Genomic DNA, 19,313 nt, shown 5'->3' with positions numbered 1-19,313 from the left:
CACAACTACGTCTATGGGCTCCAACTTTCACAGTTGAGACAGATTATCGTCCTTCGGTTAACATCATCAAAATAAATCTCAACCAGACGTCTCCGCCCATTCAGAGGTTGATGATGAAGTTACAATGCTATGACTTCAATCTCATCTACACGCCAGGCAAATATTTGTTCTTCGCAGATGCATTATCGAGAGCGCCGATGCAAAGTATTGGTGGTGAGATTGCGGAGGATGTAGACCTGCATGTCAATCTAATTTCCACACTACTACTGTACCAGTATCATATGCAAAACTACGCGAAATCCAAGAAGAGACCAGGAAGGACCAAACGCCTCAAGATGTTAGAACATAAGAGAACATAAGAACTAGGAGCAGGAGTAGGCCATCTGGCCCCTCGAGCTCCACCATTCAATGAGATCATGGCTGATCTTTTGTGGACTCAGCTCCACTTTCCGGCCCGAACACCATAACCCTAAATCCCTTTATTCTTCAAAAAACTATGTATCTTTTATCTTAAAAACATTCAATGAAGGAGCCTCTACTGCTTCACTGGGCAAAGAATCCCGTAGATTCACAACCATTTGGGTGAAGAAGTTCCTCCTAAACTCAGTCCTAAATTTACTTCCCCTTATTTTGAAGCTATACCCCTAGTTCTGCTTTCACTCGCCAGTGGAAACAACCTGCCCGCATCTATCCTATCTATTCCCTTCATAATTTTATATGTTTCTATAAGATCCCCCCTCATCCTTCTAAATTCCAATGAGTACAGTCCCAGTCTACTCAACCTCTGCTCGTAATCCAACCCCTTCAGCTCTGGGATTAACCTAGTGAATCTCCTCTGCACACCCTTCAGCACCAGAATGTCCTTTCTCAAGTAAGGAGACCAAAACTGAACACAATACTCCAGGTGTGGCCTCACCAGTATCTTATACAATTGCAGCATAACCTCCCTAGTCTTAAACTCCATCCCTCTAGCAATAAAGGACAAAATTCCATTTGCCTTCTTAATCACCTGTTGCACCTGTAAACCAACTTTTTGCGACTCCTGCACTAGCACACCCAGGTCTCTCTGCACAGCAGCATGCTTTAATATTTTATAATTTAAATAATAATCCCGTTTGCTGTTATTCCTACCAAAATGGATAACCTCACATTTGTTAACATTGTATTCCATCTGCCAGACCCTAGCCCATTCCCTTAACCCATCCAAATCCCTCTGCAGCTTTCCAGTATACTCTGTACTTTTCACTTTAACACTCATCTTAGTGTCATCTGCAAACCTGGACACATTGCACTTGGTCCCCAACTCCAAATCATCTATGTAAATTGTGAACAATTGTGGGCCCAACACTGATCCCTGAGGGACACCACTAGCTACTGATTGCCAACCAGAGAAACACCCATTAATCCCCACTCTTTGCTTTCTATTAATTAACCAATCCTCTATCTATGCTATTACTTTACCCTTAATGCCATGCATCTTTATCTTTATCTTAGGAGGAACATCTACTCTCACTCGCCCAGAGGTCAATGTATAGAGTTCTACAATACAAGATCTGAATTCAATATCGTTAATGGAGTGGTATTTCGTTTCAACACTGGAGTCAGGCTGCAATCTCTTCACAAGGATGTACTAAAGAGTATACACAAAGGATATGTTGGGATTGAAAAATGTAAATGGAGAGCTCATGGCTCTGTTTACTGGCCAGGTATAAACCAGGATATTGAAAGGATGGCCAGTTGTTGTGATACATTCCAGACGCATTGTTGAAAGCAAACAAGAAAACCTATGCAAATACCCGATTTACCGACAGCAGAAAGTAGCTATTGATCTCTTTCACCCACGAGGGAAAGATTATTTAATGATCATGGACTATTTTTCAAACTATCACAAAATGGCTCTACTGTCAAGTATAATGGCAAGCAGTATTATACAGCATACCAAGTCAATTTTTGCTAGACACGGAATGCTGCAAGTCGTCATGAGTGACAATGGTCCTAGTTTTAGCTGTAAGTGGCAACATGTCGCAGTCATGTATGATTTCAATCACGTCGCGTTGAGTCCATTGTACCCTCAAGCCAATGGAAAAGCCAAAAAAGGTGCACATATTGTTAAGCAATTGCTGAAAAAAGCAATGGACAGCCAATCTAATCCATATCTTGCACTATTGAGTTACAGAGCGTCACCATTGTCACATGGTAGATCACCAGCAGAGTTACTCATAAATAGAAGGTTGCATGCACATTTCCATACTTGGCAAAGGCGGAGGAGAATGCAGTGATACTGCAGGAAATGCAAAACATTAAAGAGAAACAAAAGTAGTTCAATGATAGAGTGTCTAGAACTTTATCACCTCTGAGTATTGTGAGAATAGAAGATTCATGAAGTTGGTTGAGAAAAGCCATGGTACTTGAAAAAGTGGCACCTCGTTCTTAAAATGTACAGACAGAGGATGGGTTGGTCTTAAGAAGAAATCATCGCGCACTCTTGAAAAACAGAGAAGACTTTCAAACAATAGAATCAACGCAAGCTGCAGTGTCAGATAGTTCAGCAGTTCCTGATCATCAGAATGTCATGGAGAACATCGAATCTACAAGTTCTGAGCAGCAAGGTCAAACTTTGAGAAGATCAACCACTGTCAGAAGAAATATATATATTTATATACAGACACACACACACATACATATGAATATTTGTTAAACCAGTTTTTAAAATTAAAAAAATTAATACTGTTGCCCATGAGATCACATGTAATGTTTTAATTTATTATTTCAAAGGAAAGGGGATGCGTGATATCATGGTTGTGTTGTAATTCACCGACTGGTCACCTGTAGTCTCACTAGTATATAAGTGAATGCTAAAGTCAGCTGACCTCAGACGGCTGCACGAAGCTGAAGAGAAAGGTTGCTTGTGCATGATTTTACTGTTATTCATTTGTTGTCTTGTATAAAGTTTGCCCACAGTTATTGTTAATACATCGTTTGAAGCTTTAGCTACAAGTGTTCTTGTAATAATTCAGGCCATCTGACAAGAACATTACATCTACCCCCTTGAAGGACGAGAGCAGCAGATGAATGGGAACACCACCAACAAGATCCTCTCCATTTGACACACCATTCTGACTTGGAAATATATTGGCATTCATTCACTGCCGCTCAGTAAAAATCCTGTAACTCCCTAACAGCACTGCGAGTATACCTACACCAGAAGGATTGCAGCAGTTCAAGCCGGCAGCTCACCATCATATTCTCAAGGACAATTAGGAATTGCCAATAAATGCTGGCCAAGCCATGCCCCACTTAAGAATAACATTATTTTATTTATTTTCCATCTGCTGTCAAAGAAGTGGATCAGGGAGGGTTTTAGAGCAATTCAAATCTGCCCGTCTGTTCCCATCAGTGTGATATTACTTTGTCCATTAGCATGAAGAGTTTTTCAAACATATTTTTAACTCTGTATTTTGTTCTAACCTGATGGTTAAATTCCCAAAGTAGTTTCTCTTCTCCAGTTCAGATATGATGAAAGTCATCAGCTGGCATTGAAGAGCTGCTGAATTGACTGGCGGGCATCATACTTGGCAAACCTTACGTTTATAATGAATTTGCATTGTGATGTCAACATCTGTCTGCAATAAGCATGAGTTTTATAAGTGGTCGGGACTGTCTGTATTTGTATTCCCACTAGCTGTGTTCTTGATTACCAATGAGAATTTGCACAGACAAATACAGAGCAAAAGCTATCAGGGTCCTATTTTCCTCCATTGTACCATCCTCTGCAAGGTCAGTTTGTGCTGAGACAGTTGATTCACCTGTTCCAATTCATTTTCTTTTTCAGTTGTTTGCTCTGCAGTCCAAACATATCTCACCCTATCATGGTCCAGAATAAAAACCTGGAGTGATCATGGATCACTGTCACCGATTCAAAGCATGATTTGTTCTTCGAGAGAAATTAGAAACCTCATCATGGTTTCGCTGAGATTGGGAACGCAACGATTGAAGGCTGAAGGCTGATGCCGTGCACGATTTAAGTGTCACTGGACATGTTTAACAAACTACATTTTTATTGAAAATTCGGCAACAATAATAAAATTGCAATGGAAGACTGTCCTCTGCCTATTATTCTAGTAAAATATTTCACTTTGCCACAGCCACCCTGTTCATTAAAGAGTACGGTAGCACAGTGGTTAGCACTGTTGCGTCACAGCTCCAGGATCCCAGGTTCGATTCTCGGCTTGAGTTACTGTCTGTGCGGAGTCTGCACGTTCTCCCTGTGTCTGCGTGAGTTTCCTCCGGGTGCTCCAGTTTCCTTCCACAGTGCAAAGATGTGCAGGTTAGGTGGATTGGCCATGCTAAATTACCCCTTAGTGCCCAAGAAGATTGGGTGGGGTTGTGGGGATGGGGTGGAGATGTGGTCTTGGGTAGGGTGCTCTTTCCGTGGGCTGGTGCAGACACAATGGGCCAAATGGTCCCCTTCTGCACTGTAAAGAAAATATTTTGGGTTTTTTTTGGTTTATCACAGATCCAAGAGATTCAGGTAAATAAAATGTTCCTGAAATGAGCATAAACAGCTGCCTTGTTGACCCACATCAATTTTGGTGGCAATGGAATCAGCATAAGGTAAGGTTATGTACTAGCTATACTACCGGACCAGTGATCAAGAAAACTGGATAAACAATCCAGAGAATGCAAGATCAAACCCATCGTGGCACATTTTGTCAACAGTAACGTGACCATCACAGATTGTCATAAAAAGGCAAAGCAAATGGTTAACTAATGTCCTTTAGGGCGGGATATTGAGCTGTGCAGAAATGTGATTAACTGCCCTCTGTAGTTGCCTAACGAGCCAGGTGGTTGGATCAATTGCTGCAAATTCAAGCAGGCATCTAACTCCACCTTTTCAGGACAATAAAGGGCAATAAATGTTAGCTTTGCAGTGACCCAAAACACTGCATTTGAACTTTCCCAGGTCTGCTACAATGGTCACAACTAGTGGAATTACTGGTTTTTTAAAAATATTTTTTTATTCTCCTTTTTCACATTTTCATCAAATTTACACCCACCAACAAATAAATCAAACAATAACAAATATAATGGCAATACCTGGCCAACAATCCCTTTATTCCACCTATCCCCAAACAGCCCCCAACATTTTAAATGCAAAACACAAAAGAAACAGAATGAGGAATCCACCACCAAACCATACATAATCACCAATAACCGATACATTCCAACCCCCCCTCCCCGCTTAATGTTCGATATCATCCAATTCTTAAAAATGCTATGATAAACAAAGCCCATGAGTTGTAAAACCCTTCCATCCTTCCCAGATTTCACTTTCTCGAGCGTTAGGAACTCCAGCAGGTCCCCCCCGCCATGCCAGGGCACAGGACGTAGAAGCTGACCTCGACCCCAACTGGACCTGCCTTTGGGTGATCAGCGAGGCGAAGGCCAAGACATCTACCTCCGCACCCGCTTCCAATGCCAGCTGATCCGCCACTCCCAATATGGATTCTAGGGGACCTGGTTCAAGTCTCACGTGCACCACCTTCGAGATTACCGTCCCTCCGTTACCACTCCAGTTTTGGCTAGGACCAAAACATATGAACATGATTTATGCCCCCCCCCCCCCACACACAACGTTCACAAACATTCTCCATCCCCTCAAAGAGTTGGCTCAACCTCATCCTTGTGAGGTGCTCCCGATACACCATCTTCAACTGTATCAGCCCCAACCTCGCACACGAGGTTGAGGCATTCACCCCCCCCGGATCACCTCACACCACAACCCCTCCTCCATCCCCTCCCCCAACTCTTCCTCTCACTTTGCCTTAATCCCCTCCAGCGATACCTTATCTTATCCCACAATCACCCCAGAAATCGTCGACACCACCCCCTTCTCCATTCCCCCTGTCATCAGTACCTCTTCCAACAGTGTGGAGGCCGGCGCCACTGGAAAGCTCTGCACCTCCTTCCTAGTGAAATCTCGGACCTGCATATATCTAAACATCTCCCCCTGCCCCAACCCATATTTCTCCCCAGCTCCTCCAACCTCGCAAACCGGCCCCCCCAGAAACAAATCCTTTAATACCCTAACTCCCCTCTCCTCCCATCTCCAAAAACTTGCATCCCACTTCCCTGGCTCAAATCTATAATCCATCCGAATCGTTATTTCCCTTGACCCCCACCCCCAACCTAAAGTGCTGGCGCAACCACCACCGACTCCACGAATATTTCTCCGGGGCCATCGGGAGTGGCGCTGTTGCCAACGCCCTCAATCCTGACCCCCTACACAGACTCTCCTCCATTTTAACCCACTGGGAGTCCCCCCCTCCAACCAGGCTCCTTACCTTCTCAGCATTCGCTGCCCAGTAATAATACAGTAAATTTGGGAGACCCAATCCCCCTGACTGCCATCTTCTCTGCAGCAGCACATTGCTAATCCTAGCCACCTTCCACCCACCCCTCAAATAAACAAGGGAATCATCTTTTCCACTTCCTTAAAAAAAAAACCATTGGCAAAAAGATCAGCAGGCACTGAAAAATGAACAAAAGCCTTGGCAACTCATTCATCTTAATTGCCTGTACCTGACCTGCCAGCGACAGAGGAAGACCATCCCACCTTGCCAAGTCCGCTTTCACCCTCCCCACCAAACTAGTAATATTATACCTACAGAGCCCCCCACAATCCCGTGCCACCTGCACCCCTAGTTTTTTAAAGTGGAACGGCAGACGCCCCCCCCCCCCCCCCCCCCCCCACCCCCTTCCTGCCCCCACCCCCAGTCGGGACACCACAACATATTTGCTTTTGTCCAAATTTAGCTTAGACCCCGAAAAAGACCCAAACAGCCGAAGCAGCTCCAATACACCACCCATCGACGCACTCGGTTCCAACAGAAAAAATAGCAAGTTATCTGCAAAGATACCCTATGTTCCACCGCCGCAACACGCCCCCCCCCCCCCACCGCAACACCCTCCCCCCCCACCGCAACACCCCCCCCCCCCCCACCGCACTATCCCCCTCCACACTGCCAAACTCCTCAAGCGATGGCCAATGGCTCAATCGTAAGTGCAAACAACAGGGCGGGGCATAGGACATCCCTGCCTGGTCCCTCGGTGCAGAGCAAAATATCCCAAATTCACGATATTGACGCGGATGCTCGTCCTCGACTCCCTGTATAGTAACCATCCCACTCCACAAATTGCAGACTAATCCCAAACCGCTCCAAAACCACCATCAAATACCCCCACTCACCTTCGGAAGGCACGCCTCCAACCTACCGCCAACGCCTTTGCATCCACATTCAAGAGTGATTATGGGCCTATACTACCCACACTCTGTTGAATCCTTATCCTTCTTGAGCAGCAAGGAGATCGATTCCTGCCACAAAGTCTGTGGCAACAGCCCCTTCCCGGTCACCTCCTCAACCACCCCCACATCAACGGCACCAACATATCCCTAAATTTCTTATAGTACTCCACCACAAACCTATCTGGCCCTGCTACCTTCCCCGGCAGCATACTCCCAATCGCACCTTTTACCTCCTGCTCCCCTATCGTCTCCAATGTGGCCCTATCGTCCTCCCCCAATCTCAGGTATTCCAAACCACCCAGGAATTCCTGCATCTCCGGATCCTCCCCGGTGGTTCTGAACTATACAACCTCTCATAATACTACACAAACACCCTATTAATCTGATCTGGAGGCACCACCAACTTCCCTGTCCTATCTGAACAATTTCCCTCGCCGCCGCCTACCTCCAAAGTTGGCCTGCCAACATGTGCCCTGCCTTCTCCCAATACTCGTAGACTGCTCCCCTCACCCGCCTCAAATGGCGCACTGCCTTCCTTGTGGACAGCCGATCAAAGCTCGCCTGCAATTCCTTCCTCTTTTCCAAATGTGGATCCACATCCTCTGCATACCTCCTGTTTACCTCCAACATCTCATCGATTAACCTTTGCCGCTCCACCCTCTTCTCCTTGTCCACCTTTGCCTTAAACGATATCACCTCCCCCCTCACCACCGGCTTCAAAGCTTCCCATACCGCCGCCTGCAAAACCTTCCCCATACAATTAAACCCCACGTTTAAGATTTTTCCCAATCTTATCACAAAACCCTCGGTCCCCAACAGCCCCACATCCAATCTCCACCCCTACCTCTGCAGTATTCCCTTCTCCAATACCATATCAACCCAATGTGGCACATGGTCCGATATTGCAATTGTCGAATATTCCGACCCCTTGACCCCGGCCAACAGTGCCTTCCCCACCACAAAAAAAAATCTATCTGCAAACAGGCCTTATTAACCGAAGAGAAAAACAAATACTCCCACTCCCCCAGGTGCAAAAACCTCCAAGGGTCCACTCCTCCCATTTCCACCATTATCCCAGTCAACGTCTTCGCACCCCCTGACTGGTCAAGCAACTGCGGCCGAAACCTGTCCAATTTTGGCTCCTGTACCAAGTTCCAGTGTCCACCCCTGTTAATTCATGTGAATCCAAGTCAGGGATGGCCCTACACACCATATTTATAAACCCTACATCATCCCAGTTGCGACCATACATGCTTACCAATGCTATGAACCTCCCCTCCAATGCCTCTGTCATTCTCACATACCTACCTCCCTGATACACCACCACTTTCCCCATTTGGAACCACACTCTTTTACTAACCAGGACCGCAACCCACCACGCCCTGCCATCCCGAGGGAAACACCTGACTAATCCATCCCTTCCTCAACCTCACCTAATCCTTCACCCTCAAGTGAGTCTCCTGCTGCATCGCCACATCCGCCTTCAAACTTTTCGGCTGTGTAAGCAACCTCGATCTTTCACTGGTCATCCCAACCCTCACACGTTTCACCTAACTATCCTAACAGGGGTTCTTTTTCCCCCCCATTTCCTATTCACCATCGTGACTCCGGGCCCTGTCCACTGGGCCTGACCCGCCCCTATTCATTGTTACCATCAAACCCCTCCCCCCTTCCCAGAATCCCCCCTACACTTCCTCTCAAACAAATCTCACCCAGTATCGATCCCACCCCCCACTTTTCTCACTTCCGAGACCCATTGAAACCTGCTCGCCAGGCTCCAATGCCCACAGCCCCTCCCCCCACCACATCTCTGTTCACTAACTGACTTATGTTTGCTAGTGTGGGGACCCTTGCCCAGGCCTTCCCTCCTCTCCCCTCCCGCCCACTCCCAGGAAAACAATCCAACATACACAACTTAGAAAAACGCAATAAAAACTTAACCTCTATAACAGCATTAAGTAAAAGCATAAGTCAAAACTGTAGATATATACTCTCCCAATTCCCCTTCCACAGTCCACAACACCTCTTCAGTCCCATTTTTAATTTCTTCCCAAAGCCTTCTGCCCTCACAAACACCTCCGCTGCCTCCAACTCCTTTGCCCAGTTCAAGATCATCTCCTTCGTGTGGCCCAGTGAAAACAGATGAGCACTGCCCTTGGCGACTCATTCAACTTCGGCTGAGGCCTCAGCGACCGATGAGCTTGGTCCAGTTCACACGAGAGGGTTCCTCTCTCTCCCCTATCAATCAGTTCCACCAGCATCTTGGAAAAGCACTCTGTCGGCCTCACCTCGCCACCCCCTTGTGCAGGCCCACAATCCTCAAATTATGCTGCCCCGAGTGGTTCTACAAGTCGTCCAACTTTGCTCACAGCACCTTATTGGCCTCGCCGACCCTCCGCAGCTCATTCCCTATTGAGGTGAGCTGATCACTGTGCTGCGACATGGCCTCCTCCATGCCCTTCACCTTCTCCCACTGCTCCCTCATCTCGGCCGATGTCCTCTCCACGGCCACCCACACCGGGACAATTGCCTCCTTCACCAATGCCTTCAACGCCACCGCCATCTCCTTTCTCAGCACCTCCATATGTTTTTGATCTACTTCTCCAACTCCAAGGACATCACCTCAGTCACCTTCTCTGCCATAAGTAGTGTGGCCCTACCCAGCCTCCGCCATCTTGCCAGCTCCCAGGCTGGTCTTCCCACTTGACGGTGAACCCTCACTCCCTTTCTTCTTCACAGCTGCTTTCCTTTGACTCTTTGCCTTCTTTTTTTTTAATAAATGTTTTTTTATTGAGTTTTCATATTTTATATATGACAAATTACAAGTTATTAGAGAGAGAGAGAAAAAAAAAGGAAAACACAAAAATTTAACATGAATATTTACAGGTAAGCATCTTCATAACAATAATTGTGGCCGCCCCCTTTAGCCAGCATACATATTTTACATTCCCCAATATGGCCGAGACTCTTTGCCTTCTTTATACCTTCCTACACCCAAACACTCACAAATTACCCCCAGGACTGAACATTAAAACTCCTAAAAATACGGCTCAAGCAGAAGGCACCAAAAGTGCGACTTCCCCTCTACATGCATGCCACCACCGGAAGTCAATTGCTGGGACAAGTTGTACTTAATACTCATTCTTTCAGTTGAGGCTGTGAAGAGGCTCAATTTCATTTCTGTTGCAAGTAACGATTTGCTTTTTAAAATAATTACAAGGCACTCTGAAGTCAAGCTCAGGGCATAAATAATGCCAGCTCCTTGGTAGTTTGGCGGTCTGTCTCTGAATCCATCGACTATGCTGAATTTTTAAAATTGCTTCATAAATGATTGCAGGTTCAAATCACTTGCACGAAACAGCCAAGGAGGCATTATAACTCGGCCAGCTGTTTTAAAGAACTATCCAATTAGTCCTTGGTCTTTCACTATAGCTGTCAAATCTTTCCTTTTCAAACACTTTCCCCACTTGCCTGGATGAGGGCAGCTCCAACAACACCAAGGAGCTCATTCACTTTCAGGGCAAAGCAGCCCCTTGACTGGCGCACCTCCTACCCCTACCACCACCACCTTAAACATACCACTCTCACCTCCACCACACAATGCCAGCAATGTGTAACATTCATAAGGTACAGTGCAGCAACTCAACAAAGCTCCTTGGACAGCATCTTCACCCCCTACCACTGCCCCCCCCCCCCCCTTCCACTTCAGTAGTTTGCGCATAGTTTGATAGTAAACTATGCTCAGCACCACACACTCTCTAATGTATTGGAATATTTTCATTGAGCTGTGTCAACTAATCAAACTAAACTATGCTTCTTTGTTTATGAACTAAGAAACCAAACCTTAGAATCCAAATCCAACCTTCCCAGCCCTGCCAATTTGTCCGGCATGGAAAGACAAGGGCACCTAAGAACAGGTTTCTCAATCTCAAGCTCCAAAATTACTCAGCTGATTTGGTCAGCACGAGGAATAACATGAAAAATAAACTGAACGCGACCTTGGATGTCCTAATGCAAAGTAAATGCTCAAGGGATGCCAGCATTGCTGTTATTTTCTACAAGTACAAATTAATCCTCTTCAATAAAATGAAGAACTTGGAATCGTAAAGCATCTTCCACAATTTCAGTGCTCCATTTGTCAGAATTGTATTTGAACAAATCAAAACCATTTGGTTCCATCGTCTCCAAATGAGCCCGTTCCATAGATTGACCTTTTAATCACTGAATTAATGTTTCTGCAGATCAGTTGGAAATTAGACAGAAATAATTCATGGGAGCTACTGTCAGTCAGCTCCTGTCTACAAGTATATGCCGATAGTCAAACATTATACATCATCTCAAAATTTAAGCACTGTAAAGATTTATATCCAGAATTTACGTTAGTGACAAGTTGAACCTTAGGAACAAATGAACACACTCTCTCTCCTCTCTGGTTGCACCATGCTAACTAGATTATCGGCCATCGACTTCAGAGTAAAATGAAACTTAAACCTACAAATTCCCAGATTTCATTATCGGTCTTTCCCAAGAGATAATTATCATCCAACGAAACCATTCTTTCTGAATGAGAAAGCACTCATGCAAATTTACAGATAATGGACATTCTGTCACTCCCTTTTGCTGCACTCTACTATGTCTTTTTTTATTCATTCATCGGATATGTGGCTTCGCTGACCAGACCGCATTCATTCCCCATCCGCAATTGCTCTCGGCAAGGTGGTGGTGAGCTGCCTTCATGAACCGTTGCAAGCAGTTTAGCCAAAGCATATGTTGAAATTATAATCTAAAGTGTGCAAGAGGTTTTAATCTTTGCTGCTTCCAGGTAAGAGAAATATTAACATACAAAAATATGCAAGAATTTAAATGTTTTGTGAGAATACACAGGGCCAATTTTGACAAGGCGGTCACAAAGCCTAACATATTACCCGTCTTCTCACACGTGGGGCAGCTTCAGGAGTGTTTGGCGATGTTGGTTCGTTTGGAGTTTCTGAGGTTGAGCTGAGAGATGAATTGCTGCTTGAGAGTTCTTTGTTCTGTCTTTTCGTACCAAATGGCAAGATTGATGCCACAAGATCGGAACCGTCTTTCTGCTCTTCCTTCAGAGCATCCTGCTTTTGCTTATGGGCTCGATCATTGACAATCACTTGAGACAATGGCATAGCAAAGGCATGTGATGCAAATTCTGTTGACATAAAAAAAACAAGTTCACATTAATTACTTCTAAATTACTTTTAAAGAAAACAATGTGAACAGAAGTTGGACTGATTGTACAGGGTGACTCACATCAATCTCATTGTTCTGTATATTTTAATTACTATGGAACAAGTAGCTAATAATTCAAATCACATTTCACCTCTTGCAGTGTTACCTCAGTCCAAGCTTGGAGATATTGAAGCAGTACCTGTATGCAAGCAGACAAAATCCCACTGACATTACAAGAAAGTTTATGTTGCAACACTGCTGGATACCTGTCCGGAACAAATAGGTATAGGTCAGTAAGAATCAACTTCTATAAAATGGCATTTGTTTGGTTTAGTGGTAGTATTCCCAATTTGGAGTCAGAAGTTGCAGAATTTAGATCAAACTCCAGACAATCCCACTGAGTGGAAACTGGATTCCCATTCGGAATGCTGGGTCAGCCTCCAGTGGGATTCTAGCTTCTGTTGCATGTTCACAAGAGCGTGAGTAGCTCCTCCCCAGTCAACTGGTCCAAATCATAAAACAATCTTGCAATATCGGACTATATCAGCCAAAGGTGGATTAAAAATGCAATGTTGATTATTGATGGTTTACAAAACACAGATTTCACCAGATCTCTTAATCAAAAGGGTTGCCCATCTAGACAGCCATAGCTATTGTTTAGGCAGCACAACTGTCTGTCTGTAGTGACCCAACAGTCATGGATGGAAAATGAGCTTTAACAACGTGAGAATGTGTGCAGTACAGTGAGAAACAAAAATGAACATAACATCCTTCACAACTTCAGCAAATCCCAAAGTACTTCACAGCCAATGATGTATTTTTGAAGTGTAGTCATTCTTGAATGTTGGAAGGGAAACACGGCAATTTTATTGGAGCGGCTGTCTTTCAAAGGAGACATTTAATCAAAGGCCCATATCTCCTCTCTTGGTGTTATCCGATTTGCAAATCGCAATTCTGACAAACCGTAATAATGACCAGATAATCGATATTTGTGATGTTGGTTGAAGGATACGTATTGACCAGAGCACTGGGAAGAACCTGTCTGTTTTTCTTCAAAATGTAGCCATGGGATTTTTTACATCCATGAGATGGCTGACAAGACCTTGATCAACGCTCATCCAGAAGGTGTCACCTTCCTAAATTGCAGCATTTCCTCAGTGCTCGACCAGACCTCAAGTCTTTGAATACGTAATGTTGTCACAGAGGTCTAGAGCACAGAAAAGGCTCTCCATTGCATCTCCGCTGGTCAAAAGCAACCACTGTTCTAATTCCATTTTTCAGCACTTGCCGCATAGGCTTGTATGCATTGGCATCACAAATCACGAGCTTTCAGAGCACTGCTCCTTCCTCAGGTGAATCGCAGCTGAGCACTGCTCCGAAAACAATGTGAACATTGGAGCAGTGCTCCGAAAGCTAGTGTTTGAAACAAACCTTTTGGACTTTAACCTGGTGTTGTAAGACTTCTTACTGTGCTCACCCCGGTATCTCCACATCATAGCTAGCTTATGCATATCCTGATATTTCCATGGAGTTGCACTCTGAATGCTCGATTTTGCTGATCCAAAATTCAACCTTGCCATGCGGCTCAAAAATAGAAATGGACCAGAAGCCAATTATACATGTCCGATAAATTTCCTATTCACCGTCTTCAATTTGAATTTTACACCCAAAAAGGTGAGACAAATAATTTTAAGAATAATCTTTAGTGTCACAAGTAGGCTGACATTAACACTGCAATGAAGTTACTGTGAAAAGGCCCTAGTCGCCACATTCCGACGCCTGTTCGGGTACACGGAGGGAGAATTCAGAATGTCCAAATTACACTTTGGGGATTTGTAGGAAGAAACCGGAGCACCCGGAGGAAACCCACGCAGACACAGGGACAACGTGCAGTCTTTGCACAAACAGTGACCCAAGCTGGGAATCGAACCTGGGACCCAGGCACTGTTAAGCAACAGTGCTAAACATTGTGCAACCATTTTTTTAAACTGCAACAAAAATCTGCATGTTATAGAACATCTAAGAGAGCGATTTACACTTAAAAAGCAAGGCATAAATTTCCATTGCCAAATATCCCTGTAGCAGTTCATTAACAACACAATTAGAATGCACTGAAGTTCACTATTGGCATGGTGTTTAACAGTTTGCACAATCCCATTGCACATACAGCCTCAGCTACAGGTATTCTTTTTACTGCTCGTGTGAATTCACTGAGCTGACCAAAGAACATTTTTGCTCAGGTTTCCTTGATCTTTGGCCACCTTTTTCAAAAACAAATTGGAGCTAACATGAATTTTCAATGAATTATCCAGCTATCATGGTATACATCCCCTGCTGTGAAACAATAGTCTTGAAATACAATACTGGCAATTCATTTGTCATTTGACAAAGGCACATAAATTGTGGTCAAAAAGGTGCCAGCTAAATAAAACATCCATTAACCAGGAGCTTAAAACACACAGATTTAATCTTCAAAGTTGGCCAGACCGACGATATTATTACAAAATCTCTGACGGAATTTTGAAAGTAATTTTAAATATAAAAATCTATTTTTGTCCCAAGACTGTATCTCAATCAGGTAAGTTAGGCATTCAATTTATATAGTGTCTTTCACAATCTCAGGATGGACTAAAGCTATTTACAGCTAATGAAGTACTCTGTAGTGCAGTCACTGTTATAATCTTGGAACCGTGGAAGCCATTCTGCACACAGAAAGGAATTATAAACAGTAAATAATGTCCAGATAACCTCTTTTAGCAATACTGTTGGTTGAGGGACCATTTGGCTGGGACAGTTACTTTTGTAAATAATTAATTCATGGCATGTGAGCGTCACTGGCAAGGCCTTTTTATTGCCCATCTTTAATTGCCCTTGAGAAGTTGGTGGTGAGCTGACGCCTTGCAGTCATCTGATGTAGGTACAAGTACAGTACTATAGGAAAGGGAATTCTAGTATTTTAGCTGAGTAACGATGAAGAACAGCAATACATTTCCACGTCAAGTGGCTTGGAATGGAACTTGAAGGATGGTGAAGAATGTTCCTGCTGCCTTCATTTTTGTGCGCGATAGAGAATTGGGGAGAACATCCCTGCTCATCCTTGAAACATGGTGCCTTGGAATCTTTTACACACACCTGGAAGGGCAAATGGAGCCTCGGCTCAATGGTTCATCTGAAAGGCAACGGGCAAGATTCTCCAATGATGGGGCTATGTTCCCACGCGGCTTGAAAAGCGGCACCAACCACTCCAGCGACAACGAATCCCGATAATGGTGAATGCTCTCCTTCCTGGGGGTTAGGTTGGCGCCGGAGTGGTCCACACAACTTCAGCCGGTGCGGAACGGCCCGTGCATGCGCGGAACGGTCAGCGTGATTCCGCGCATGTGAGCTATGCCCAGCGTATTTCTGCGCATGTGCGGGGGTTCCCTTCTCCGCGCCGGCCCCCGGGCAATATGGCAGAGCCCTACAGCGGCCTGGTGCGGAGTAAAATAGGCCCTCACGGAACCTGCCCCCCCGCCGATCGGTAGGGCGGGTGGGCGGGTGGGCGGGCGCCCCCCCCCCCCCCTCCCCGGAGTCAGATCCCCCCTGCCCCCTCCTTTCCAGGACGGCCCCCGCAGACGCACCTTCCAGGTCCCGCCATGTGGGACCCGAGGAACCCACGCCGGCAGGACTCGGCCAAACTTGTCAGCCACTCGGCCCATCGGGGCTCGGAGATCCGCCAGGGGGGCCGCTGTCAACAGCCCCCTACCTGCGCGGCGAGAATTCCGCGGGCGCCCGAGAATCGGCGCCGGAGAATGGGGAAGCCATCGTCGGGGCGGCAGGGCGCGATTCTCGCGTCCCCCTGGGGATTCTCTGACCCGGCGCCCGGCCAACATCTCGGTACTGAAGTGTCAGGCTAGATTAGGTGCGCAAGCCTCTGGAGTGGGATTTAAACTCTCAGTCTCTGATGACCAATAACAGCTTTCCTTTGTTTAGGGAAAAGAATGGCAGTTTATCATGCGAAATCATATTCAATGGAACTGAGTGTAACACCAGGGAGTAGTTACCTTAAACACATGGTGCCTAAGACATGCACATATGTCATGTAACAGAAAATAGAATGAGAACACAATATTGGCAATAAAACAGAATGTTCATATATTGGAGATAAAATAAATAAAATCATCGGGTAACATATACTAGAGAAAGAATCATATCATAGAGGAGTCTGCTACAGATGTGTCCTTGAATTCAATTATGTTCGGTGCTCCCTTTAGTGACCAGAGGGCCCAGATTTTAGAGAAAGCAAGATGTCAGCCAAATAGATTTTCAAAACATATGCACAACTATTTAATTAAACTCTTTCCCTTTACTGAATTGATTTGATATTCCATACTTCCTTAGTAGATCCTGATTTTTTAAACCAGTTTCTGAGTCAATTCATACATCTCTTGTTAAGATTTGAAGCTCCAAATGCACAAACACAACCAGTTGGGTCCTTGTGTGACAGAAATTCACCTTATTACCAGAATGATACTGAAATGTGACGCATGATGCAGATGAACAAAAGAACTGTTTGATCAAGGAATGGTACAAATATAATGAAAGAGTTCCCCTGACGGCCGCTTAGACCGACTTATCTCATCAACATTCCTTCAGCGACCATGTAAAAGGATATTTTGAATGAAGTAGAATAATTGAAAAGTGTTCCACTTTATTCAAAACTCCCTTGAGTGCAACATACATCCGGATTTCTTGCGATTTGATCAAGAGCAGCTTCCGCAAATAATTAAACAGCAGCATGTAATAAAGTGGCCCTTACAATTTTTACATTCTATGTTCCAGTCTCGACCCTTAGAACTGAAAAGGCAGGCTTCCTAAAAAAAAGAAAATCTCGAAAGCTCCACTGTTGGTAGGAAGATATATTCCAACCCTTCTACAATGCTGTTTATTAAATCACACACTGAAAGGGTCACACTGTGCTTCTCAATTCATTAGGTCAGAGCTATGTTTTAAACAGGCTGCACATGCCTCGTCATCACTTGCTGATGTTGAAGCTTGTTTCCATTTTTATGATGGATCTTGGTGATTAGCTCTAGCAGACTGAGGTCCGATTCTTCCAGGATGTTTGTAAGGGTGGAAGTGGCACAAAACGTCAGATGCAAGTAACCCCAATTTGTATTTAAATACAACTCTGCAAGTTCTTTCTGTATCACACGGAGGAAAAAACCTTTTCTAAAAATGTATTAGTTCTGAGGATGTAACCATCGCTGGCAAAGGTGGCATATGCTGCCGATCCCTAGCAGCCTCCTGAATTTGGCTTTTTGAAGCTTTGCGCTCTGTGGTGATTTGGTGTAACTGATCTGCTTGCAAGGTTACTTTGGTTAAGATTCACCCACATTGGCGTACGACTTCAGTTAAGCGGAGGCCAGACTGGACAAGGGCTGTCTATTTCTTTCCTTAAAAGAACATGCTCTCAATCTGGCAGCAAAGTCACTTTTACGTCAAACGTAAAAAAGGATGAATTTCAAATCGTTTGATGGTGGGACTAGTAGGGGATGGCCATGGGGTGGGCTGTGGGGTCGCGGTTGGCGGGTTAGGTTTCGCACATGGTTGGCACTACGTTGTATGGAGCGACCAGTGCAGGTCCGGTACCTGTCCATTCTCCGGCCGCTTTAGCACGATCCATGGGCATTTCACACTGTGCCAGTGCTAGCCCCTCACCAGAATCGGTGAGGGGTCGTTTCGATTAGCCCGTCGTGAATCCCCACAGGTCCCGCGCCAGCGTCGGCATTTAGCAAAAAACAGAGAATCCCGCCGTACATTTTTACACTCTACATAAAAATAGATGAAGCGGCAAGTTTACATTTTATACTTTTCAATACCATGGCCCCACCACTTCCCCTCTTCTAACGTAGGCACTTTCTTTCACCAATTTGTTTGTTGCTCGTCTTTTACTTGTGGCTTTGTGCTGGGCCCTCTGGTTCCCGTATCAGTCTCTCTCTGGTTCCCCCTTGGTGTTTCCTCCGTGTTCCCCACAACCCCCCCCTTGCCCCCCTTTTTGTTCCTGTCTGCTTTCTGTGGTCCTGGGGGCTCCCATGTGTCCCCTGCCCCACCTCCTCCCTGCTCTCTCAGTTGTTGGATTCAAATAGGTCTTGGAACAGGTTGGTGAATGGCCCCCACGCTCTTTGGAAGCCATCTTCAGACCCTCGGATGAAGCATTTGATCTTTTCCAGGTGAAGAAATTCCAACAGATCTGCCAGCCAGTCTGCAGCTGTGGGTGGTGCTGCTGATCACCAGCCGAGCTGGATTCTCCCGTGTGCGAAAGGGAGGCAAAGGCATCAGTCCTCTTTCCCATTTGACATTTTGGCTGGTCCAATACTACCATGACGGCCTCTCTCGGGCATGGCTCCACCCTCACCCCCACAACCTTGCACATTAAAGAGGGTGTCCTGAACACATCTGGCGCAGGGGGCAGCACGGTAGCATTGTGGATAGCACAATTGCTTCACAGCTCCAGGGTCCCAGGTTCGATTCCGGCTTGGGTCACTGTCTGTGCGGAGTCTGCACATCCTCCCAGTGTGTGCGTGGGTTTCCTCCGGGTGCTCCGGTTTCCTCCCACAGTCCAAAGATGTGCAGGTTAGGTGGATTGGCCATGATAAATTGCCCTTAGTGTCCAAAATTTCCCTTAGTGTTGGGTGGGGTTACTGGGTTATGGGGATAGGTTGAAGGTGTTGACCTTGGGTAGGGTGCTCTTTCCAAGAGCCGGTGCAGGCTCGATGGGCCGAATGGCCTCCTTCTGCACTGTAAATTATATGCCCAGAACATG

At 45.5% G+C, this 19,313-nt stretch overlaps 1 protein-coding gene across 7 annotated transcripts in view; it reads right to left on the bottom strand.

Moving 5' to 3' along the window:
- The window catches only part of LOC119969228 (rho GTPase-activating protein 6-like), a 782,573-nt gene that overhangs the window by 95,043 nt on the left and 668,217 nt on the right, over positions 1 to 19,313 (bottom strand). For all 7 annotated transcript variants that reach the window (XM_038802556.1, XM_038802557.1, XM_038802558.1 and 4 more), the window contains exon 4: positions 12,232 to 12,488. In XM_038802556.1, the coding sequence (XP_038658484.1) occupies positions 12,232 to 12,488 (257 nt within the window). The remainder of the gene's footprint in view (positions 1 to 12,231; positions 12,489 to 19,313) is intronic.

The sequence above is a fragment of the Scyliorhinus canicula genome, chromosome 7 (genome assembly GCF_902713615.1).
Source record: "Scyliorhinus canicula chromosome 7, sScyCan1.1, whole genome shotgun sequence".
Lineage (NCBI taxonomy): Eukaryota > Metazoa > Chordata > Chondrichthyes > Carcharhiniformes > Scyliorhinidae > Scyliorhinus > Scyliorhinus canicula.
The sequence above is the reverse complement of the archived record's forward strand: the minus strand, read 5'-3'. Positions and strand labels throughout refer to the sequence as shown.